The sequence below is a fragment of the Myodes glareolus genome, chromosome 1 (assembly GCF_982192425.1).
Source record: "Myodes glareolus chromosome 1, mMyoGla1.1, whole genome shotgun sequence".
NCBI classification, from domain to species: Eukaryota; Metazoa; Chordata; class Mammalia; order Rodentia; family Cricetidae; genus Myodes; species Myodes glareolus.
In genome coordinates, this window is record NC_142026.1 from 66,722,092 (window position 1) to 66,746,433 (window position 24,342).

Consider the following 24,342-nt stretch of genomic DNA (forward strand, 5'->3'; position numbering starts at 1 on the left):
ATGTCCAAAAAGGTCTTCTACCTCTCCACAGCAGCATCACCAGCTGGGGACAACATGTAGAGGACAGTTCCCTTCGAGCTGTACCAGCCTGACCCCACCTTCCCACAGCCCTTTCTGCCAGTTAATGCTAACTCAAGATTGTCAAGGTCAGTGAGATGGCTTGGTGGATGAGATGTTTGCCGGGCGAGCCTGATGACCTGAGTTGGCTCTCTTAGCTGAAATTGAGAGTTGCCCTCTGGTCTCACATGCTGTGGGATACATGCTCCTACCCCGTGTCTCTGTGTGGCCTTGACTGTTCTGGAACTCGCTCTGTAGCCCAGGCTGGCCTCAAACTCACAGATCTGCTTACCTCTGCCTCCCGAGCATGTGTGTCACCGCCACCACCCAGCCACAAGATAACATTTTTCAAGATTGGTCTATGGAAGTTTCTCTGAATGCTTATTCATTCCATGAGCTTCCCATAATTTACACCTTACCTGTCACAGAAACTGTGTGCTATGTCAGCCGTCTCTAAAGGCACAGAATGGGGCATATGTCATAAAGGGGGAAACCTCCACCGTGGCCATCTGCATGCTGAAGAGCCTGAGAGCTGAGTGCATCAACGGTGTGGCCCAGGAAGATGGCTCAGTGGGTAAAGGAGCTTGCCACCAAGCCTGACACCCTCCCTGAGTTCAATCCCTGAGATTCACATGGTGGAAGGAGAGAACCAACACTCTGAATACCCCAGCCCCTCACACACAATTATCCTCCACCCCCACCCCATCCTCACAAATGTTTAAAATGAAAAATAAGGGCAGGCAGTTTTTTCTTCAGAAAAGGCTTACCTAAAAAGGATTTGTGGATGGGCCACCTGCCGCCAGGGTTTTCAATCATTATTTGATCCTCCCCGGAAATAGCCTCAAAGATCTATCCAGAAGCAGGGCTCTTAGTTGACTAGGGTTCTGTCTACGGGGGGCGGTGAAAAATCAGAAGTTAAAAGTCATCCTCAGCCACATAGCAAGTACTGGCAGTCTGGATGCAGGAGACCCTGTCTCAAGACAAAAGTTGGGAAAGTGCCGCCCGAGACTCCAGGACTGGCTCACGATCGCCCCCTACAGTAAAAGTAGTAAAACTACAGTAAAGCTGGCGAAGTAAACGATTACTAGACTGAGCCAAGGTGTAGAAAACAAGACTCGGCTCCACCCATCCATGTGCAGGCTCCTCAGAACATTCACACAGAGGAACACACTCCCAGCCCTTCTGGGTGTGTGACCAGGGCTTAGAACTGCTCACGGGAAGGAATGAAGGTGATGGGAACAAGGAGACCTTCGTCCCTCAACCCCTGCCATGCAAGACCGGAGCACACCACCAGGTGACGCTCCAGGACCTGTTAAAAATCCCCAGCGCCGGCGCTTACTACACAGGTGGAACAAAGCGTCCAGGTCCAGAGATGGGAGGCGTGAAGTTTATACTAGTTACAACCACCACAAAAGCTAATGTTTCTATTTCAGCTGCAATGTTCCACACTCTGTTAAAACCTCCTGCTTAGCCCAGGTTGGGCTGAAACTTCGCATGTAGCAGAGAATGGCTTTGAACTTCTGATCTTGCTACCTCTGCCTCCAGAGTGCTGGTATTTCAGGCATGCACCACCAAGCCTGGGGTATCAGCTGAATCGAAGTCTTCCTGCAAGGTAACAACAGACCTGCTATATACCCAGTCCTAGATGCTCTTATTGTGAGCGTTTTTTTCCAGATGAGGAAACTGGTGGGTGGCTTGCCAAGAGTCACACAGCCCTGAAATAGGAACCCAGTTATCTGACTCATCTGATAGGTGACCCCTTCTTGTTGCCCCCAAACGAGATAGGAAAATGTAGTTATGGGGAGCAAGAGCAAGAAAATGGTCAAATGAGGGGTCAGGAGAGTGGGAATGCATCTATCCTGGACTTAAAGTGGTCTTGGCACACCCGCCCCCTATGGCAGTCATGGTGCAGGGGAAAAAAATGCTGCTGGTTAACATTTGATGGGCAGGGGCAGCAAAGGACAGGAGAGTGTCAGGTGCCACTCCAGCATCTCCATCTTTCTCAAAGATAGCTAAGGGACTGTGATTTCAGATATGTACAAGCCTCAGAAAGAGGATGGGGTGGGGCCAGATGGCAGGAGTGAGGCCAGGAAGCTCTTCCAAAATCCCACACCACCACCACCTGCTGACTCCTATTTCCCAATCTCTTGTCAACCTCTTCTTCCTCAGCTTGGACCTGGGAGCCAAGGATGTTCCCATATTCAATAGGACAGTAGGCTTTTTCTCCCCCTCCACATATGAGTTCTTTTCATGTGTTTTTGTGACAGTGGTTCAGATGAAACTGGTTTGAAGAGCTTGGAGTTAGTTATCTAAGGTGGAGCCCCTGCCTAGAATCCCCTAGTGAAACCCTAAGTATGTAGTTTCATGGTAGAAGGCTTGCCTGGCATGAACAAGGCCCTGGGTTCCACTTCGGAGTTATGAGCTTAATTTTGTTTTGTTTTGTTCTATTTCATTTTGTGAGACATGGTTTTTGCTGTGTAGTCCTGGCTGTCCTGGATTGCCCTCTGTAGATCAGGCTGGCCTTGAACTCACAGAGATTCCCACTCCCCCACCCCCGCCTCTGCCTCCCAAGTGTTAGGATTAAAGACGTGCACCACCACCACCCAGCAAGAGCTTCATCTTTTAAAAAGCAGGGAGGTCAGTATCATGGGGCAATGCAGTTGGATGTGTAATAAATCTTAGAATAATGCTCAGAAATGGACAGTATGAACATGCTCTTAGAGCAGACTATCCTGCCATTTCTGTATTCAATCAATCCTTCCAACAGTGTCTTATGTATCCCAGGCTGGTCTCAGACTCACTATATATAGTCTTCTTTGATGTCCTAATCCTGCCTCTTCATTTTAGGAGCTGATACGTCATGCGTTTGTCTTCATCCCAGACTATGATGTCAGAGGTGCCATCCAGCATGCTCGCTCACACAAGCCCACATGAAAGCCAAGGGTTTCAATCAGTCTGAGGTGGACACAAGTGGCCACCGAGTCCCCCACCTCCTGTTTGATGCAGACTGTCTTTCTGTATGCTGTGAATATGTGTTGCTTTTATTGGTTGATGAATACAGCTGCTTTGGCTATGGCAGGGAAGAATATAGTGGGAAATCTAAGCAGACATACAGGTGGAGAAGGGTAGGGTCAAGGAGATCCCAGCAAGGAGAGATTTCCTCTCTCTCCCTGTGTCTCTCCCATCAATTCTTTTTTTTTTTTGGGTAAGAGCATATTTGTGTGTGTGTGTGTGTGTGTGTGTGTGTGTGTGTGTGTGTGTGTGCACATGTGACATGTGTCAGGTGCCTTGGGAGGCCAATATGATCCCCTGGAGCTGGAGTTAGAGGTGATTGTAAGCCTCTGGATGTGGATGCTGGTAACTGAACTTCTGTCCTCTGCATCACTGAACCATCTCTCTAGCCCTTACCTCAGCCTCCTTATCCGCGTGGTTGTCCGTGTGTTTATCTATGCAGGGTCTCACCTGTTACCCAGGCTGGCCTTGAACTCTCAGAATCAAGTGACCCTCAGTCCCTGGAGTAGCTGACACTACAGGTCAGTACCACCATGCTGCCTAAAATGTGATTTTTAAAAACGAAGAAAAGAAAGCAAGGGGCTGGTTGTTCAGATTCTGGGTCGCATTCATGCCTGTGTCTTCTTTTCTTCAGCTCCATCAGGAAGAAGGGGGCTAGGATGAGGGCAGGAGTTCTCACCCTCATTCCCCACATGACGAACCTTGTGGTCTGAACTCCCTGTTATCCTACCCCGGGGTTCACGGCATGCTCATCCCAGCTACAAAGAAGGTTTAAATGGTACCTGCAAGACCAAGTCCCTAAATTCACACTTTGGTGGTGCAACTTTAAACTCATTTATGAATCATTCTGACTTGGTCATGACTCCTGGCCACAAGTGGTCACAGGGTACTGCCTGTGAAGACCCTCCCTCCCCTCGGCCTCCGAGGCTATATCTGCCCCTTGGTGTGTCCAGGGATGTGACCATGTTCTAGAACGGTCTAGGATGGCTGCAGAAGTAGGCCTTCACTTTAATCCCAAACCAGTCACAGCCTCTTGCCTGAATTAGCCACAGTTCTCATTATGACCAGCAGGTGGCGCTTCAATCCCGCTGGTCCAAACTATGCAGGCGACTAGGCGTCTTGTGTAAACTGGGTGACCTGGGCATGCTCAACATCTCACACACAGTTCAGAAGCTGTGCCTCTGGTTGAATTTGGGAACCGACTAAGCAGAAATCCCATAGGGCTCAGTTGGTAGTGTTTGCTTAGCATGTTTGAAGCCCTGAGTTTGATCCCCAGCACCATATAACTCTAGAGTGGTTGTACATCTCACGTGGGAGTTACAACACCACTTATCCTGTTGGTCTAGGGCAATGCAAGGATTCCTCTCTCACATCTGGGTTCTCTCTGGATGCTCCTGCTTGATAAGAGAGGGAGGAGAACATCGTGTCCACTCAAGGGAGGGGCAGGCTAAAGGTCAAGCTGACCCAGGTTTGTCCAATTTCAAACCGTGGGAATATCTCCCAGGAAGAGGGTCCTCCATAGTGTCAATCCATTCTGCAACAGTCTTCTGGGTTTTGGTGGTATTGCATGTGTCTACAGGGGTGTCTAGCAGCATGGGTGTCGATGCTAACATTTGTAAGTATGGTGGAGCATGTGTGTCAGGGGACAGAGGGTTTCCTGGCATGTGTGGAGACCTGGTGGGTCTGTGATCCTCAGTGTGAATGAACATTGTGTATGTGTGTCCATGGATTTGTGGACATTTTGGGAGGGCTGCCAATGCATTTGTATGGGGGCCTATTCATTTGTGCTTGTGTCAGTGTGGATTAGGTGTGTGTGTGTGTGTGTGTGTGTGTGTGTGTGCACGCGCGCGCACGTGCATGTGTACATGTACACCCGCGCCAGTAAAGTAAAATGAAGTGTCACCAAGGGCAAAGGGTGTCTGGAATCTGTAGTCCTGTGTCTGATCCATCCTCCCTCTGCTGTGACAACACACACCCTTTTCCCTACCTGGTACTCCAATATTGTCCCTAAAGCCCACTGAGCTCCAGGCCCTGTGAGGGAGGCTGAGCACAGTCACTAGGTGATACCGTCCTTTGATGCTTTCCTTTTTACCTTCAAGTGGCTGTGGACAACAAGGACCACCCCAATCTCTACCCCTAACCTGGTCATTCCAGACACATCCAGCCCCCACCAAGACCACTCCTCCAGGTAGGGGTCCATATTTTACCTTTTTGTCAACTCATCAGTGGGAGTTTCTTCTGGACTGGCTGTGAGCTGTAAGGAAACAAGCTTTGCCCATAACCAATACCAAAAGGGGCTATAGCAAGGCCACACTGAGAACTGTGCAGTATATTATGTGACTGTTCCCTTTCAGAACACAGCAGGGAAGGAAAAGAAAGGCGAGTATACAAAGGCTCATTATGGAGCCCCTGCCTAGAATCCCCCAGTGAGGGGCTAGGGTGTGGCTCAGTGATAGAGCCCCTGCCTAGAATCCCCCAGTGAGGGGCTGGGGTGTGGCTCAGTGATAGAGCCCCTGCCTAGAATCCCCCAGTGAGGGCTGGGGACATGATTCAGTGGCAGAGCCCCTGCCTAACATCTGAGCCACACCTATCACTGGGGAATTCTAGGCAGGCTGGCTCTATGATGACCCTTTGTAAAACCCACCTTTCTTTTCCTTCCCTTTTGTATTGTGTTGTCTCCACAGATATCTCTCCACAGGGGGAAAAAAGAAGAAAGAAAGTAAGGGCTCCTAGGACATAATTCTTCAATCACAAGAGCACTGGGTGCTGGATGGTGGTGGCGCACTCCTTTAATTCTAATACTCGGGAGGCAGAGGCAGGTGGATCTCAGTGAGTTTGAGGCCAGCGTGGTCTACAAAGTGAGCTCCAAGACAGAGAAACCCTGTCTCAAAAAAAAAAAAAAAAGAGCAAAAAAATGAAACAAAACAAAAACCACCACAAGAAGGCTGGGCTGCTCTCTCCCACTAACGCTCTTTTTCACTGCTAGTGACTGTAGGCTGTGAACCATCACAGAGAGTCACCCTCACCTTCCTTCCACCCCTGCAGTCCCTGGGCAGCCAGTGTCTGGTCATAAGAGGCAGTTGTGCACACTGCTTCCCCCTTTGAGCATGCTTCTTTTCTAACAGTTAAACCATCCCCAGATGTTTGTAAGCTCAGTCAAAACAGACTGAAGAGGGTGGTGAGGTAAGGACAGGTAAAGCTGATTGCTGCCAAGCCTGATGACCTGAGTTCGATCCCCAGAATCCACATGGTAGGAGAGAGCTGATCCCAAGTTGTCTTCTGACTCCCACAGGCATATCATAGAAACAGAGTGACAGCGACCACAGCAAGAGGAAGCTGGGCAGGGCGGCACACAGTTGCAATCCTGGCATTCAGGAGACAGAAGCAGGACCATACAGTTGAGGTTATATAAGGTGGCCCTGTCTCAGAAAACAGAGAGCAAAAAAATCTCTTCACATTCAAAGGCCACGCAGTCATCTTGGCCTACACCACAGTACAACAACAGGGTCCCAGACTAAATGCTTTGAGTGCTTTTCTGGTGACCTTTTTGTTTGTTTATTTTGTTTTGTTTTCCAAGACAAGGTTTCTTTGTGTAGCCCCAGATGTCCTGGAACTCACTCTGTAAACCAGGCTGGCCTCGAACTCAGAGATCCGCCTGCCTCTGCCTCCCAAGTGCTGGGATTAAAAGCATGAGAACTCCACCATCCGGCATCAGTTTGTGTCTAGGTGTTTGGGCTGCATGTATGTGTTTTATATATTTGCCTGGTGACATATGTGGCATGTATGTATATCATATATGTGCCCGGTGACTGAAGAACAGAAGGCATCTGATCCCCTGGAACTGGAGTTACACATGGCTGTGAATCACCATGTGGGTCCTGGGAATCAAACCCAGGTTCTCTGCAAGAAGCAGTCAGGGCTCTTACCCGCTGAGCCATCTCTCCTGCACCCTACTCCTTGTGGCTTTTCAGTGCCTTGTCGCCAAAATCAGTGTGGTATGTGAAGTCCACAGGCCCTTTAACCTCCAGCCCTCCAGCACTTAGCAGCCTAAACATGGCTGGCAAAGTGACAGCTTAAACACAGGGTCATCGTCATTAAGGAGCCAAGCCAAATCACCCCCAACACCATCCATGACGACTCGGAAACAAGAAACCCCCTTGTTGAGAACCCGTGTTTCTCAACCTGTGGGTCATGACCCCTTTAGGAGTCCAACAACCCTTTCAGGGGTCACATATCAGAGAGCCTTCATACCAGATATTTACATTACAGTTCCTAACAGTAGCAACATTACAGTTATGAAGTAGTAACAGAAATAATTTTATGGGTGGGGGTTCACCCCAAAATGAAGAACTGTATTAAACGGCCACAGCATTAGGAAGGTCGAGAACCACTGTTGTAAACACTTTTATTTGCATATCAGCTTGAGCCCTCTCTTTAAGTGCAAAAGGGGCCGTCCATCAAAGCTAGTTGTAGACAGAAGACATAGGACAGAATAACCCCTCCTCTGCCCATTTCCCATTGCCAGGCTGTGCACACTTAAGACACACAGCGAGACGTTATAGCACCGTCCAGGCAAGCACGCTCGTGGGCTTCTTTCCTTACATTCTCTGAGATGCTATATTCAGTATATTTTTTAAAAAAAAAATCAATGTATTAAAAAAGTCAAGTGTGTCTACAGCTATGTCCCCCTAAAAACAAATGATTTTATCAGAAACCCCCTAAAAACAAATGATTTTATCAGAAAAAAACAAGATCATAAGAGGGCCACAGGAAGGCAGGTTTGGTGGTGGCATGTGCCTTTGGTTCTAGCAGAGGCAGGTGGATCTCTCTGAGTTCGAGGTCAGCCTAAGACACAGTGCATTCCAGGTCAGCCACCCTGTCTCAAACAAAACAAAAACAAAAGAGGTCACGGGAGCCAGATGTAGTGGAACACACCTGCAATCCTAGGGCACAGGATACTCAGACAGGGGCTGCTGTGGGTTTGAGACCAATTATGTACAGCATGCCAGACCCGCAGGGCTGCACAACAAGACTGTCTCAAAAAGAGGAGGGGGGGGGGAGGAGGGAGGAGAAAAGTAATGCTGGTAAAGGCATAGGAGGTGCTGCCTGCCTCAGCAGCCTCCATTTTCAAACATGGAGGTAGAAGGAGCCTACAAGGCACCTTAGCGGCCAGCACAGGGCAGGGTGCAGGGGCCCTGGACACCTCTCACAGCTGTTCCTCTTGCTGTCTGTGTTCCACTTCTGCTCTAGCCTCAGCCCTCAGCACCCTGAGGCTCCTAGCCTCACCTACCCTGGGGACTCTCTTGGGCAGGACTGGCAACCGGGGAGTGTGCCAGAAGGCCCTCCTGCGCTTGTGAAGCCATGAGAACCGTCCTGGGGTCTGGAACCTCACTGTCTTTACCTGTTTCCGGGCCCTAGATCCCGGGGCTGTCCCTAGGGTAACAGAGCTAGCTGAGGCTTGCGCTATAGCCTGAGGTCCAGCCTCCTCCCTCTGGTCGTGGAGGACTCCTGCCCTCTGGTCAGCTGGGGCCTCCACCCTCTCACTTTCTGCACCTCCAGTCTCTTGGTTAATTGGGCGCTCTGCCCTCTGACTACCTATGACTTCTGTCCTCTGATTAGCTGCAGCCTCTGCCCTCAGATTAGCTGCAGCCTCTGCCCTCAGATCAGCTGCAGCCTCTGCCCTCAGATCAGCTGCAGCCTCTGCCCTCAGATCAGCTGCAGCCTCTGTCCTCGGATTAGCTGCAGCCTCTGCCCTCAGATCAGCTGCAGCCTCTGTCCTCGGATTAGCTGCAGCCTCTGCCCTCGGATTACCTGCAGCCGCTGCCCTCGGATTACCTGCAGCCTCTACCTTCGGTTTAGCTGCAGCCTCTGCCCTTGAATTAGCTGCAGCCTCTACCTTTGGGTTAGCTGCAGCCTCTACCTTTGGGTTAGCTGCAGCCTCTGCCCTTGAATTAGCTGCAGCCTCTACCTTCGGGTTAGCTGCAGCCTCTGCCCTCTCTTCAGGTGCAGCCCCTGCCCTTGGATTAGCAGCAGCCTCTGGTCTTGGGTTAAGTGCAGCCTCTGCCCTTGGGTTAGCTGCAGCCTCTGCTCTCGGGTTAGCTGCAGCCTCTGCTCTCGGGTTAGCTGCCCCCTCTGCTCTCGGATTAGGTGCAGCCTCTACTCCACGTTCAGCTGGAACATCTACCCTCTGGTTCTCTGCAGCCTCTGGGGGCCCCTCAGCTGGCAAGTCTGTCCCCTGAGCCGCGAGTGGCGCCTGTTCCTTCCTGCACCGCCTCAAGGAGACCCACTTGATCTTGGGCTTCCAGCGTCTGGTACCCGGTGTCTGGTCGCTCCGGTCTCCTGTGTTTCTGGAGCTATCGTCCCGACTGGTATGGCTACGTCTCAATTCTCCAGCCCTCTCAGCTGCGATGGAGGCCTGCTGGGTCTCGACCATGTCCGAGCCTGATCTGGGTGCCCAGCCCTTCACCCTCTGTTTCAGCTTCCCCCAGGACACCTGGCTGACATACCCTCGCCATCTGTCGGCCTTGGACGGCCGGGGTCCCAGGTTGTCCTCAAACATGGGCACTGGCAGATTGCCTCGGCGACGTGGAGGAGGAGCGCTGGGCTTCTTCTCCCCGCGGCGGAGGAAGGCTTCTACCAACTCCTGATCGTCCTCGCTCTCCACATCGCTGCCCAGGAATTTGCTGCCCAAGTAACTGACTGGCATTTTGCGCACCTTTCTGGTCCTCTGGGAGCCCCTATTGCCTTTGGTTTTGGAGGTCTCGAAGTCACTCAACTCGCTGTCACTGGCGTTGCTGCTGTCATAGGTGCCTACGACCAGCCGAAGTGGAGGAGTGACCATCTGTGGGACTCTCCTCACTCGGCGTTCTTTGGCTTTTTTGGGGGGCTGGGGTGGGTGTGGAGTACTCTTTTCGATGATTCGGGCCACGTCTTCCAGGGTGCGGCCCTCCTCCTGCAGAAACTGAATCAGGCGCTCCCGAAATTCAGCTTCCTTGGTGGCGGGCTTGGAGATGACTCTCCACACGCCCCCAGCCAGCCGGACCTCCCGGGGGATGAGCAGATAGTCAACATCCTCCCCAATCTGCAGCATTCCCACCGTGGAGTCCTCCTCTTTACGGAACACCTTCCCAATCTTCTTAAAGGTGCCCACAGGCCTTAAGGCCTCCACTAACACGTCCAGATCGACATCTTTGCAGACATCAGGGACGCTCCAGAGGATCAGGCAATCGGGAGAGGGGAGGAAGCCCCAGGGGAACCAGCCCCCCACGTGGCTTTTCTCGAGAGTCTTTAAGATCTCCAGAGTGGATTCTGGGGTGGGGGGCACGAAGCCCAAACAAAAAACTTAGCTTCTAGTCTTAGGGAGGGGGCAGGGGAGAGTCCTAGCAACTCTGCTCATGCAGAGTGTCACCTCCCTGCAATTTTCTCCGCAGGCGACAAATCCAAGTTGGATTTTCCCTCACTCCGTCCGAGTTGTAGTGAGCGATTTTCCAGGATGCTTACGTGAACTGAGGCGCGGTCAATCCCGAGGCTAAAAGCTGGGTTCACACGGGAAACGCCAGTGTCCCGGCTCCAAGCTGGGGACGCACGGGCTCGGATCGCTTCTCCCTAGGCCCGGACACTCCGAGTGTAGCAGAAAGTTAGCGGGAGGACTCTACAAACAAAGGCGTCTCAGCGTGGCTGCTCAATATGGCGAGGCGCTTAAAGGCCTCCGCCCAGCCCCGGGGAGGGTCTCCCGCCCCCAGGCAGGCTGCCACCCGCTCCAGGCCGACCTTGTTTCGCAGGCTGCGGTACGCTGTGGAGCAGAGAGCCGCAGGAAGTTTCTGGGCGCCCTCCCCTCCTGGGTGAGGCCCACCTACTCCGTCTCATCTTACACTCTCAGACTGAAAAGACTGGCAGCGGAGCTGTCCACTCCCTTCAGGGCAGCCTCCCTCTCCTCCTCCACAGAGGTGTGGCCGCCCCTCCACCCCTCAGGGCCTCGTTGAGGCCAGGGAGGGAGTCCCACCTCAGCTGCCAAAACTAACGTCTTCAGCTTTCCCTGAAAGTCACTGACTGAGTCTCCAACCTTCTATTCTCGACGCGCAAGACTAAGAGCTACCTACGCTTGCGGCCCGCTTATGGCCGAGATCGTTTGAAGGCCATTGCAGTTACCTGGATGGGACCAGGAAGATTCCTCAATGGTTAAGAGCCTGAGCTGCTCTCGCAGAGGACCTGGGTTGAGTCCCAGGACCCACATGATGGCTCTCAACCCTCTGCAACTCCAGGCCCAGAGGATTTAACACCCTCCTCTGATCTCTGTGGGTACTGCACTCATGTGGTACACACACACACACACACACACACACACACACACCCCGCCTGCAAGACATTCGTGCACATAAAAAACGGACCCACAAGATAACTCATTGGGTAAAAACATGTGCCATGCAAGTGTGACAACCTGAATTCAGTCCCCAGAACCCACATAAAACCAACTCTACAAAGCTGTCTGATCGCCACAGTGCAACCCCACACACAGATTATACATATGCAAATACAGACGCAATGATAAATTTTTAAATTAAAATGTTTTGCTTCTCTGTAGCTTTGGAGTCTGTCCTGGAACTCACTCTGTAGACAAGGCTGGCCTCGAACTCACAGAGATCCATCTGTCTATGACTTCTGAGTGCTGGGATTAAAGATGTGCACCAACACCACCCGGCTAATATTTTTCTTAGAAACAAAAATAAATCTTTAAGATCACAGAGATGTTGTAGTGCCCTTAGTTCTTAACTTACTATGTATCCCACATGACCTCAAACTCTCAACAATCCTCCTGTCTCGCCCTTTGAGGCCTTAGGGGCATGGGCCACCATACCAGGAATAAAGATAATATTTTCAACAGCAACAAAAGCCAAGTAAAGAAGTGACATCAGGATTTGGAGAGATGGCTCAATGGTTAAGAGCACTTGTTATGATTTTCGTCTCTTTAAGAGACAAGCCACGCACACTCCCGGTGACGACCCCCCCCCCATCTTAGCTTCTCACCATTCCTTTTGGCGCGCGCTACCCTCTCCCCTGCTCCCTTCTCTGTCTCTCTCCTCTTCTCATTCTTTCCCTCTCTCTCCTCTAAGTAATAAATACCCAATTCTATTCTGTATGATGTGCCTGTCTATGTGCCTTCTACCCGCCGCCTGCGCAGCCGCTTGCCGCTGGGAAACTGCACCTTCCGGGGACTCCTGGGAGCCAGGACCAGCCCAGCATCTCATGACTGGGTCCTCCTGGGCTGGCAACTCTCCCGGTCAGGGGGCCAGCAGCCTTCTCTGTCTGTGGGCCTGCCTGCCTGCCAGTGCTGGGGATCTTGCAGCATTTTTTAACAACACTGACTGCTCTTTCAGAGGACACGGGTTCAATTCCTAGCACCTATGTGGCAGCTCACAACTGTCTGTAACTCCAGTTCCCAGGGATTCGACACCCTCACGCAGACATACATGCAGGAAAAAACATCAATGAACACAAAAATACAAATCACTTTTTTAAAAAAGTGATTTTAATACCAATACAAAAACATCTTCCAGACCTGGGCTTTATTTAAAAAGTGACTTTAACATGGGGTGTACTCTTGTGATCCCAGTACTTGGAGGCAAGAGGATCAAGAAGGTCAAGTCATTCTGAGCTACAAAGAGAGTTCAAAGCCAGCCTGGGCTACAAGAATCCCTGTCTCAAAAAAACCACACCAGGGGCTGGAGAGATAACTCAGTGATTAAGAACAATTGCTATTCTTGCAAAGGACCTGAATTTGGTTCTCAGTACCCACATGGTGACTCACAGTCACCCAAAACTCCAGTTGCAGGGAATCAGATACATAAGATCCCCAAGAACCAAACAAGCACAGACAAAGACTCGGGCAAAACACGCATGCACAGAAAAAATAAATAAATCTTTAAAAAATTAAAGTAAAATAAATGCTTATGATTGTATTTAACTCAGGAAGACCTTGAAGGCAGATATTAGCAATGAGAGAAGGGGGTAAGGGAGAGAAAGGAAAGTGTCAGAGAGGCTGTTATTGGCTGGGGGGAAGGGCTGAGGTTGGGAGTCTGCTTTGAACCGGTCCTATACTGCCTGCAGCTACAGCTTCCTCTGGGTCAGGGGGCCACTTCCGCTCTTTGCTTAGATGACGTCCCTCCTCTTCACGTGGCTGCACTCTAGCCTCTCCTCCCTCAGTTTGAATGGTAATTACCTCCACAGACTAGCACAAGGAGTGGCCCCGGCTGAGCTTTGTTGAGATGCTGCTAACTTCCATAGAGCAGATACAGAAGCAGCCCCTCCCATAGCCCTCTTCCCCAAAGCAGAGGTGTTCTGCAGTGAACCGCCGAAACCGCCCAGGAGCACTGGATTTAAGTGGCGGCACACGTTGAGTTCTAAACCTCGAGGCTGAGGATTTAGCGCTGTCCGAGGAGCACTTGCCTCGCAAGTACTAGGTCGGAGTTATAAAGAATCCCAAAAATTGGGACTGGAGATACGACTCTGGGAGTTCGAGCACTTCCTACTCTTTGCAGAGGACCAAGTTCAGTTACCAGCACCCACAAGGTGGCTCACAACCATCTGTAACTCCGGTTCCAGGGGATCCAATGCCTTCTTCTGACTTCTAGGGGTACCAGACACACACGTGGCACTCCTATATACACACAGGCAAAACACAGACTTAAATAAATAAAGGTAATTTTTTTTTTGTCTGTTTTTCAAGACAGAATTTCTCTGTGTAGCCCTGGCTATTCTGGAACCAAGATTCACCTGACTCTGTCTCTGAAGTGCCGGGATTAAAACTGTGTACCACCACCACTTGGCTAATAAATCTAATTTAAAAACCTTCTTAAACTGGGCAGTGGTGTTAAGTTGGGAGCGTAGACCCCAGTCTCTCGCATCTATCCCAGTCCCCAGGCCTGAGAGTTGTATTGGTCTGGACTCCAAATCCCAGGATGCCAGGTCCTGACCCCTGTGGGGAGGGGGGGTCCAGAACCACTCCCACAGGGTATTTAAATGAACTCCTGAAAGAGAAACACGTGGTCCCTTTTCCTTCCTCATGGTGGTCAAGGTGGCAGCCTCGCGGCCACCCGAGAGCACAGGAATCCCATTAAACCTGGATATTTTTAAATTTGGCTTGTTTTGATTTTGCTTAATTGGAATTTGCGTCGGCAGAGGGCTCGCGTTAGGAAAAAATGCTAACAGTGGTGTCTCATACCTTCAATCCCAGCACCCAGGAGGCAGGCAGATGTTTGTGAGTTCGAGGCCAGCCTGGTCTACAAGAGCTAGTTCCAGGACAGGCTCCAAAACCACATAGAGAAACCATGTCTCAAAAAACCAAAAATAAAACGTCTTAAACTGGGTTTAATGTCTCATCCAGGCTTCTCTGAAGACTAAGACAGGAAGATCAGAAGTACAGGATTCAATTTCTAAGAATAATTCTCAGAAAAATTATTTATATATATTATACATATTATACACACACATATAAGCAGTAGGACTTTCATTTGGGTCTGCTGCCAGCTCCCAATTAATAATACAGAGACTAATCAATTATGAAAGTTAGGCTTGTTCCTAACTAGCTCATATGACTTAAATTAATCCATATTTTTATTAATCTACATTCTGCCACTTGGTTTTTGCCTCTATCCCATTCTGTGTGTCTGTCTGTCTCATTACGTATTTGGCTAGTTTCTCTGCCTCTCTTCTTCCCAGAGTCCTCCCTGAGCCTGGAAATCCTGCCTATACTATACCTCCTGCCTATCTATTGGCCATTTAGTTCTTTATTAAACCAATCAGAAGGCACCTTGGCAAGGACACATCTTCATAGTGTACAAAAAGATTATTCCACAACGCATGTGTGTGTGTGTCTATTCACACGCACACATATAATAACTTAAAAATGAAAATCCAAGATAGTTGATATTATAAAAATTGCCACTGGTCATTTCTGTTGGAGGTGTTTTAAACCACCCAGTCTGGGGTGCAACCATTATATAACTAAACTTTATACTGCTTAAAAGAATTGTCTATTGTTGCTCAGTGATAGAGCAACTACCTAGAATCTCCCAGAGAGGATTGTGGCCATGGCTCAGTGGTAGAGTCCTTACCTAGAATACCCCAATGAGGGGCTGGGGTGGGGGGGTTGGCTCAGTGGTAGGGCCCCTGTCTAGAATCCCCCAGTGAGGGGCTGGGGGCATAGCTCAATGGCAGAGCCTCTCACTAGAATCCCTCAGCCCAGGGGTAGAGTGCAGGCCTATAGGTAGCATGGCCCTGGGTTGAGTTCAATCTCTAATAATAGCAATTGAATTTAATAAAACTGAAAACTGATGTCTGAACCAAAGTATACCAGAGTAGTGTGAGACTGCGGTGCTGTAGTTTACAGATGAAGGAACCTGGAGAAGTGAGTCATTCTTCCTTCTGTCTGAGAGTTACTGACCTGAGGAAACTTAGGGGAGATTCTCACTGTTCCTTCCCTCTGGCTGCCTCAAGGCAGGACATAAATCCCTTGCCACAGGAGACAGCTGAGATCCACCGTGAGAGAGCTTGGAGGAGTCAACCAACCAACCCTCCTCCAGATTCATATTCGCATTCCATTGTTTCACTTTGAGTCTCTGCCTGTCCTGTCTTGCTCTGATTGCTTTGGGGTAGATCTGTTGCCAGCCATGAGCAAGACCCTGGATTCTCTCTGTAAGCGAGGGTTCTTTGTTTCCAAGGTTTACAAAGTTATCTCGCCCTGCTCATTGCCTTTTGGCTTCCCTTTCCCACGAGGATCCCCAGACACTTAACTTTAAGGGAAAAAGTTCTTTTCTCGCTTCTTTCTCGTTAATTTGATTTTGTAACAATTACAGTCACAAGCCAGACCTTTTCTCTTCAGGAATGAGAACAGATGATTTGACTACCTGAAGAGCTACTTGAGATTTTTTTGGGGGGTGGGGCTGTTTGTTTTTTTGTTTTTTTTTTTTTTTGCCTACTACTCTACAGTGGACAGTGGAAGATTGGGCGCTCTACCCTCTGAGCTGTCTCTCCAGCGGTTGTTTGTTTTTGTAACCCTGCTGTTCAGGAACTTCTAATGTAGATAGACCAGGCTAACCTAGAACTCTCAGAGATCCTCCTATCTCTGCCTCTCAAGTGCTGGGATTAAAAAATGTACCACCAGGCCTAACATGAAGGATAGGACCCATCACTGCTTTGTGGTTTGGTTTAGTTTTTAATTTTGTGTGTGTGTGTGTGTGTGTGTGTGTGTGTGTGTGTGTTTTGATCCATTTATTTTTTTCCATTTCTAAACAAAATTTATTTTCCATGTATGGGTGTTCTGCCTGCATGTGTGTGTGTGTGTGTGTGTGTGTGTGTGTACACTTGCCCACCTGGCAACCAAAGGGGATGGAAGGGGGCAGTGTGTCCCTTAGACATGGAACTGCAGATGTTGTAACTCATCGTCTGGCGCTGGGAACTGAACGCAGGTCCTCTGGGAGAGCAACCAGTGCTCTGAACAGTCGAGCCATCTTCCCTCCCCCATCTCATTTTTGAGACAGAGTGAACTCAATCAGTAGCCAAGAATGACCTTGATTTTTCTGATTCTCCTGCCTCTTCCTCTCAAGTTATGGAATGACAGGTGTGCACTCCCACCCGTTTTTGAAACACTTAGGATGGTACCCAGGGGCTTCCCACAACCCAGCTAGCTAAGCAAGCAATCCACAGCAGAGCTACATAAACAGCCGTGGTTTTGAAGGTTTTGAGACAGGGTTTCTTGTAGCTGAGGCTGGCCTTAAACTCGTCCTTCAGTCTCCCCTCCCAAGAACAGGAATCGCAGCCCAGCACACCCTTCTCTACACTACTTGTTTTTATTCTAAACAAAGTGTTCCACCTTTCACCTCTGCTTTGGAAAACAGCCTGGGGTCCTGGGAAGTCAGCCAGGTGAAAGAAAGCTTGGTGTTCTGTGTTCTCTCGGCCAGTGGCGTCAGATACCATCGCTTTTAAAAACCATGAGGCAAAACTCATCAAAGGAGTCTTTGGAATTTAAAAAATAATGCCTTTGTGTGTGTATGTATGTGTGTGGGGTGGGGGAGAGAGAGAGATGCACATGCGTGTATGTGGAGGTCAGAGAACCACTTGAGAATTTGCTCGCCCCTTCTACCATATGCGAGCTTGGTTGAAAGAATCTATCTACTTAGCCATTTTATTGGCCTAATTTTTTTTTTTTTTTTAGCAACCAGATAATTTTCCCAAACGTAGTCTTGTGTAGCTTCCCCACCTCCCCAACATACTCAGGACACAGTCTGGTTTCATTAGCATCATTATTTATTAGTTCATATGCATACAGTGGAGCATCAACCACAAAGAACAAAGAAGGTTGTTGTAGTTTACTTGGGGATTTCTGCCTGACATCGGCAGCATGGGCGCAGTAAGCACCAAATTGTTCCAGTCACACAACAGCCTGCAGTGCAACGTCAGGAAATGTCACCTGGTCCCAACAATCTCCCTGAGGAAATTGTCTCTGGATTCTGGATTTGTGGGCAGCATTTAATAATGATCCATGTTGCCTGTCACAGATACAGTGGCCATATGAGAAATACCGGGAAATGCATGCATGTCTCAGGCTGCAAAATAAGAAGAAAAAATGTCACATTGTCCTTTATTATACAGCCATTGTGCCTTGATGTTAAACAACATGCATCAAACAGACATGCTGGTGGGTGTGTGACATCTACGTAGGATTAGGCTAATGTAATAATTAGCACAGACACACAGTGTTCTGAGAGTGGGAACATCAAGGCCAGGACTAAAATGGTAAACATGGAGCCAGGAACCTCTTTTTCGTTTGTTTTTTCTTTTCTTTTCTTTTCTTTTCTTTTCTTTTTTGTTTTCAAAAAAACTGTCCTGGAACTCACTCTGTAGACCAGGCTGGCCTCGAACTCACAGGGATCTGCCTGCCTCTGCTTCCCGGGTGCTGGGATTAAAGGCGTGTGTCACCACCTCCTGGCAAGAACCTCTTCTTTATCCACAATTATCTAATAGTGTGTGTGTGTTGTGGTGGGTGCACATGCCCACGGCTCTCATGTGGAGACCTTCTACTACATGGGACCTGGTGATCAAACTCAGGTCCCCTTTCCTGGCTTCATCTCAACAGCATATAGAGCCACAAGCTTCTTGACTGACTACAGATGTGTAAGAAATTCAAAAGTGTTTGTGGAGACAGCAGGAAGAGCTCTATCCTGCTAATCATTGTACTAAAGAAAAGAAATTTGAAGTTGATACCAGAAAGAGCCATCTAGGGAAGTAGATAGAAACCAATGTCTCTTTGAGACTTTAGGTTATGTCAATCAACTAAATTGGAAAACTCCCTTTGGTGTCTTGAAACTACTGAGGACATATGGACAGAATCAGGCTTTTCTGATGGCATGGCTTCCCAGATGGAAAGGTAGACAGCCTTTGGTTCTGACGTTAAGTTGTAACTTCCAAGAAATCAAAGGGGGGACGGAAAAGTCACAGGTAGACCTGCACATATCTGAGCGTGGTGATGCACACCTTTAATTCCCATGCTCCAGAAGTATTTGTAGGTGGATCACAGACAGTGAGGGAAAGATGAGTGAAGGATTCCTACCTATAATGCCAGCACTCTGGAGGCTGAAGGAGTTTGATGCTAATAGAGAACCACAGTATCCCAAAACAAACAAGATATGGCATCTCCATGTTATAAGATAGGAGAAAAATCAATACATAGGCATAGGTACAAGTCTGTAACTCCTACCCCAGGGGGAACTGGGGCAAGAAGACCGTGAGCTAAATAAAGGCCAGCCTGGGATACATAGTAAGTTTCAGCCCAGCAAAGGCTGCATAGCAAGACTCTGCCTCAAAACATTAATTCTGTGTGTAGACATACCTACATGTTTAAAAGAGGGGCTAGTTTATTTACTTGATATGCATTGGTGTTTTTGCCTGTGTGTATGTAAGAGAGTGTCAGATCTTGGAGTCAGATAGTGTGAGCTGCCATGTGGATGCTGGGAACTGAACCCAGCACTCTGGAAGAACAGTTAGTGTTCTTAACCCCTGAGCCATCTCTCCAGCCCCCATAAATTAGTTTTGATATGAAATTCAGCTAGAACCCTCATAGATCCCTGAAGTAGTAGAACTTTGTAGGTGTTCTCTCCACCCGTGCCCAACTGGATTGCACTATTTGTTTTTTTCTGAGGGGGTCCCTGAAGGTGTCATACAGGGAAGCGAACCACTTGAAGAGATAGGAATGAAAACCTGGTGCAGACTGACTTCATCAACATGGATCAGATTTTGGGAAGTCTCATAACAGGTGGTTTATTCCCAATGTATTTAAGTCCAGTATAATTTGGGAAAAAAGCTCCCTGCTGTAAATCAATCCCCGCTGCACAAGGAAGTGTGATTACATTGCAACAACTCAGGATCTGTGCCGTTTTCCAAGAAGAAGGGCTCTGGAGATACACTACTTGTACTAGCTTAAGGGGCTAAGGATCTGGCCTGGTCTCTGTCACACAGACAACACAGAGGCTTTTGGGCTATTAGCCTCCTCTGGTCCTGGTTGTGGGAGCTTGGAGGAGACTCTGGCTATTAGGGTCATTTAGATTACTAGCCTCCTCTGGTCCTAGTTATAGGAGCTGAATATGGCCTGGCCCAACAGAGAACACAACTCACCAGGCTGTTAATGTTAATCACTTCCGGTTCCCAGCTTCCTGGATGGAAGAACAGGTTTCTCATCTTTCCCGTTGGAAAGACAATCCTGTGTGTTCAATATCCCTGGTTTCTCTGGAGATCTGTGGGCTCAGGGACCTTTGTGCTACGCTCCCAATATTTTTCCTCTTTGCCACCCTCACATAATACTCAGTTTATAGACTTGAGAACCAATTATTATTTATTGAGATAGAACACCATGTAGCCCAGACTGGCCTCAAACTTGCTATACAGTCAAGGCTGACCTCGAACTCTTGATCTTCCTGCTCCCACCTCCATGAGCCATCAAGCCTGGCTTAGTCAGTCTCTCTCTCTCCTCTCTCTCTCTCTCTCCTCTCTCTCTCTCTCTCCTCTCTCTCTCTCTCTCTCTCTCTCTCTCTCTCTCTCTCTCTCTCAATGGGAAGTCTGCCCTACCCCCTCCCCACTTTATTTTTTTAAAGAGTGTTTTTCTTCCTCCAAGACATGACTCCTGGGATTTAATTTGGGGATGTTTATAAACACGCCTACCTCAGGTGTCAATCGGGGTTGAAGGGTCTCACCCCGACCCTCCCTTCAGGAAAGGAGAGTTGACATCTATTGAACAATCACAGCTTTTTAGGGACACATGCAGAACAACAGAGCCCTTAGTGGGGCCCATGGGTAGCTCACGTCTCAGCCTTGGCTTCTGAACTCTCTTCAACATCAAGCCTCTGGCGATGGCAGAATGGTGACCCTTGTTCCCAACTAGAGTCTTCAGAACAGGTTCTTCCGGGGTCAGCTCCCGTTTTGGCAAGACTAGCAAAAAACGGTCTCAAAGGCTTGCCATCATGGAGCTTCTCTTCAGGCAATGGCTAGCAGGCACCTGTCCCCTCTGTGGTCTCTGTGGCAACAGTCACATGCACCATTGTGGATTTGGCTCCCTCTGAGGGACTGGTCCTGCTGGCCTCCCAGTTGCTACAAGTTTTTTACAAGTCTCTGGGACCCTTCTCAGTCAGAAGCTGCTTTCCCTTACTCAAGCAATACCCCCTACACACACTTCTGTGCTCCTTGCACAGTCTCAAACGTTATCCACAATTCTTCAAATACAGAATTAGAGCCATGAGGGTAAGACTAAAAATCATTAACCGTGTGTCCCGTACCTGGCACATTCCAGATGTTGGAGAAATTTTTGTTGGTTGAATGAATAAAGTGTCCCCACACTCAACCGTATACGATCCCTTAACTTTATCTAAAGTTAAATGAAAATTTTGCTCTCTTAGATGTATCCAAGTGCTCCCATTATTACTCCCGAGTGTCAAAGACACTTTTGTTGGATTTTTCACCCTTCTTTATTCCAAGATCTAAGAGTCATTTCAGGATACACGTGGAGTAAACAAAAGAGGAAGAGACGACCCACCTCAACCGCATGTTAGCCACGCCCACTCAGCTGCAGTCCACAAATGAGCACAGATGAATGTACCAGGCTCACGCTGCAGCTATAGCTCGCTAACAGAGAGTTTGCCTAGAATCGCCTAGAGAGGGGCTGAGTATGTGGTTTCCTGATAGAGCAAGTGAGCAACATGCTCAAATGCAACCCTCCGCATTGACCAAAATAAGTAAGTTTTCTTCACAGAGTCAAATACCATGCAAAACACTCAGGTGATGTTCAATCTGGCTCAAAAGTTGCCACTCACTGGTCCAGCACCTCCTATTCACTCACTCTCAAGTGCCAAAATGCTATGTGCCCTCCAACTGTCATCCCATTCCCACTCGGATGACTCCCACCCCCCTGCCACACACATTCCCCATCCACAGTCATCCAACATCACCTCACGGCTTCTTATCAGAAGCCTGCTGTCGGCGCCGACTTTTCTTGTTTTTCTTCTTGCCCTTCTTGCCCTCTTCAGCCTTGCTCTCCTTCTCTGGGTCCTTGAGAGGGGGCATCTCATCGGCCTTGGCGGTGGTCCCCTCGTCAGCGTTCTCCCCCTGCAGAGACAGACTGCACTCCCTGGAAGGTAGCTCTCTGGGAGCTACTGTGGTGGGACACAGCTCGCGACTGAGGATGCGGGCCACATCCTCTACCGTCCTGCCCTCTCTCCGCAGGAACAAATTGAGCTTGGTTAGGAATTCGATGTCCTGCCACTTGGGCATGTAGACCACTCTCCACATACCGCCCTTGCCCTTGATCTGCCTGGGCACCACGTCGTAATTGAGGTCCTCTGCCAACCTAATGATAGCTGCCTTGGACCTATCTTCCTCCAGATAGGCCTTCCCAGCCACTTCGAACTTGCCCAGTGGTTTGAGCGGAGTCCGTATGATGTCTTCAAATTCTTGGTGGCTACAGTCCTCTGGGATTCCCAGGATCATCAAGGACTTGTAACTGTCCACCTCCAAGGCCTTGCACCCATGTTCTAACAATGCAATGTCCTGGACTCCAAATACCATCTTGCCCAGCTCCTTGAGGCAGCTGTATGCGCGCTGCTGCGCGGTGGAGCTACCTTGAGAACCCCTAGAAGGATCCAGGGTGCCGAGAGATCTTTCTGAGGGTGATGAGAAAACCGGGCCTCACGGGTGAGGCTACTAATAGAACCAATTGGTCCTACTCAGTCAAGGGGAACCCAGCCTTCTGCAGCCTGCCCCGTCTGAGCTCACCCTTGGAAGTTCCTAGCTACTCACATGGACCACAGAACTGGAGCTGGGTGGTCGTGGCTCCCAGGTCCTGGGCAAGGCCTCTCCAAGGAGTTTGATGATGCGGACTCCCCTGAACTGCTGGTGGCCTTGACAACCGCTGGTCTCCCTGCCGCTGCTATCACCTTAATTGAGTGTCGTAGGTAGCGACTTGGCAGTTTGGAGTAGGTCGCCTCTCACTGCTGGCCCAGAGGTCGCTCTCATGTGCACTGTGACAGAGTTAAAGACCAGGATGTGATGGTGGCGGCTGCACTTGCTCCGGTAGTGACGTCATAGCTTCCTTGTGCGCTGCGGTTTTGCGGTCTCCATGGCAACCTCTAGAGCATCGCCTCTGCCATTGGAGGGCGGGTTCAGCTGCATTGAAATCAGAGACCTAGGCATAGAAAAGTGATACGTGATACCAAGCGAAGGGTCAGCTCCTCGCTTTCTTTCTCAGGCAGGGCGTGGGCAGGGGGGACAAGGAAAATAACAAAGTAAGCCTGCAACTTCGTTAAGGTTCAGAAAGTTAGGAAACAGTAAAAGAATGACAGAACTGATAAGGGCACAGAAGCCAACTTGAAGGGTACCCACCAGCCAATTCAGAGAGTTTTGAGTATCACTAAGAGGCTTCTTTTTTTTTTTTCTTTGATTCTGTCTTTCTCTGTCTCTACCCTCATCTCTAGACGTGATCTCATGTTTCCCAGGTTGATCTTGAATTTGCTATGTAACCAAAATGTTGAACTCCTGATCCTCCTGCCTCCACTTCTTAAGATCCGGGCTAACTACTACATGCCTGCACCACCGTGCCTGATTTATTCAGCGTTAGGGATGGGACCTAGGGCCCCAGCTTCCAGACAAGCATTCTACCAGCTGAGATACACCCGGCTGAGCATTGACGTTAAAAACAACAGACTGTAACACTGCTACTTCCTGAATAAAATAAGAACAGCCGGATCCATGTAAATATACACACGTAGAAAGTTATTTTCAAAAATCTTTCCCTTTTTATTATGTATTTGTGTTTGTGTGTTCTGCCTGTGTGTCTGCCTGTGTACCATGTGTGCCTGGTGCCATGGAGGTCAGAATAGGACATCTGATCCCCTGGAACTGGAAATACAGTTTGAAGCCGGCCCTCCTGAAGACTTCCAACTCAACTCAGATCCTCTGGAAAAACAGGAAGTAGGCCCGGAGTGGTGGCTCAGTGGTTAAAAGCACTGGCAGCTCTTGCAGAAGACCTAGTTTTGGCTCCCAACACCCACATGGCAGTTCACAACTACCTGTAGCCAAGGCTGGTGGCATTCATCTTTATTCCTAGCATTTAGGAGGAAGAGGAAGGTTGATCTCTGTGAGTTCAAAGCCAGCCTAGTTTACATAGCCTGATCTACATAGCGAGTTCCAGTCCAACCAAGGCTACATAGTAAAATTGGCACTAAAGAAACAAATATTAAAAAGTTAATTACTGCCGGGCAGTGATGGCTCATGCCTTTAATCCTAGCACTCGGGAGGCAGAGGCAGGTGTATCTCTGAGTTTGAGGCTAGCCTGGGCTACAAGAGTTGGTTCCAGGACAGGCTCCAAAGCTACAGAGAAACTCTGTCTCAAAAAGCAAAACAAAACAAAACAAAAAAAACCCCTACCTATAACTCCAGTTTCAGAGATATAATGCACTCCCTGGTTCCCTTAGGCACTCACACAAGCATATACACCCACACTTTAAAAAAAATCTTAAACTATTTTAAACATAATTGTACTGTCTATACATTGTTTATGCAACATGAAAGCAAGTGTGGCTCCAGTCCTGAGGACACACGTCCTCTCTCGAATTCCTCAGACACTGAGCTGCGGGCAGAGCTCAACAACAGAGCATTTGCTTCATACCTTCCAGGCCTGGCTTCCGTCACAGCCCTGCCCGTCACACAAAAAGAGCATGGGAAGGGACTGCAGAGATA

General features: G+C 49.1%; 2 protein-coding genes across 2 annotated transcripts; both read right to left on the reverse strand.

The window, feature by feature from the left end:
* Positions 1 to 7,457: 7,457 nt before the first annotated feature.
* Positions 7,458 to 10,954, reverse strand: Ccdc8 (coiled-coil domain containing 8 subunit of 3M complex). The gene has a single exon (XM_048431661.3). The coding sequence runs from the start codon at positions 10,157 to 10,159 to the stop codon at positions 8,276 to 8,278; it is 1,884 nt and encodes a 627-aa protein (XP_048287618.1). The 5' UTR covers positions 10,160 to 10,954; the 3' UTR covers positions 7,458 to 8,275.
* Positions 10,955 to 17,352: 6,398 nt separating this feature from the next.
* On the reverse strand, positions 17,353 to 22,689 carry Pnma8c (PNMA family member 8C). Its single transcript, XM_048431662.3, has 2 exons — positions 21,558 to 22,689; positions 17,353 to 17,669 (listed from the first exon to the last, which is right to left on the reverse strand). The coding sequence occupies exon 1, from the start codon at positions 22,171 to 22,173 to the stop codon at positions 21,559 to 21,561; it is 615 nt and encodes a 204-aa protein (XP_048287619.1). The 5' UTR covers positions 22,174 to 22,689; the 3' UTR covers positions 17,353 to 17,669; position 21,558.
* Between the last annotated feature and the right edge of the window lie 1,653 nt (positions 22,690 to 24,342).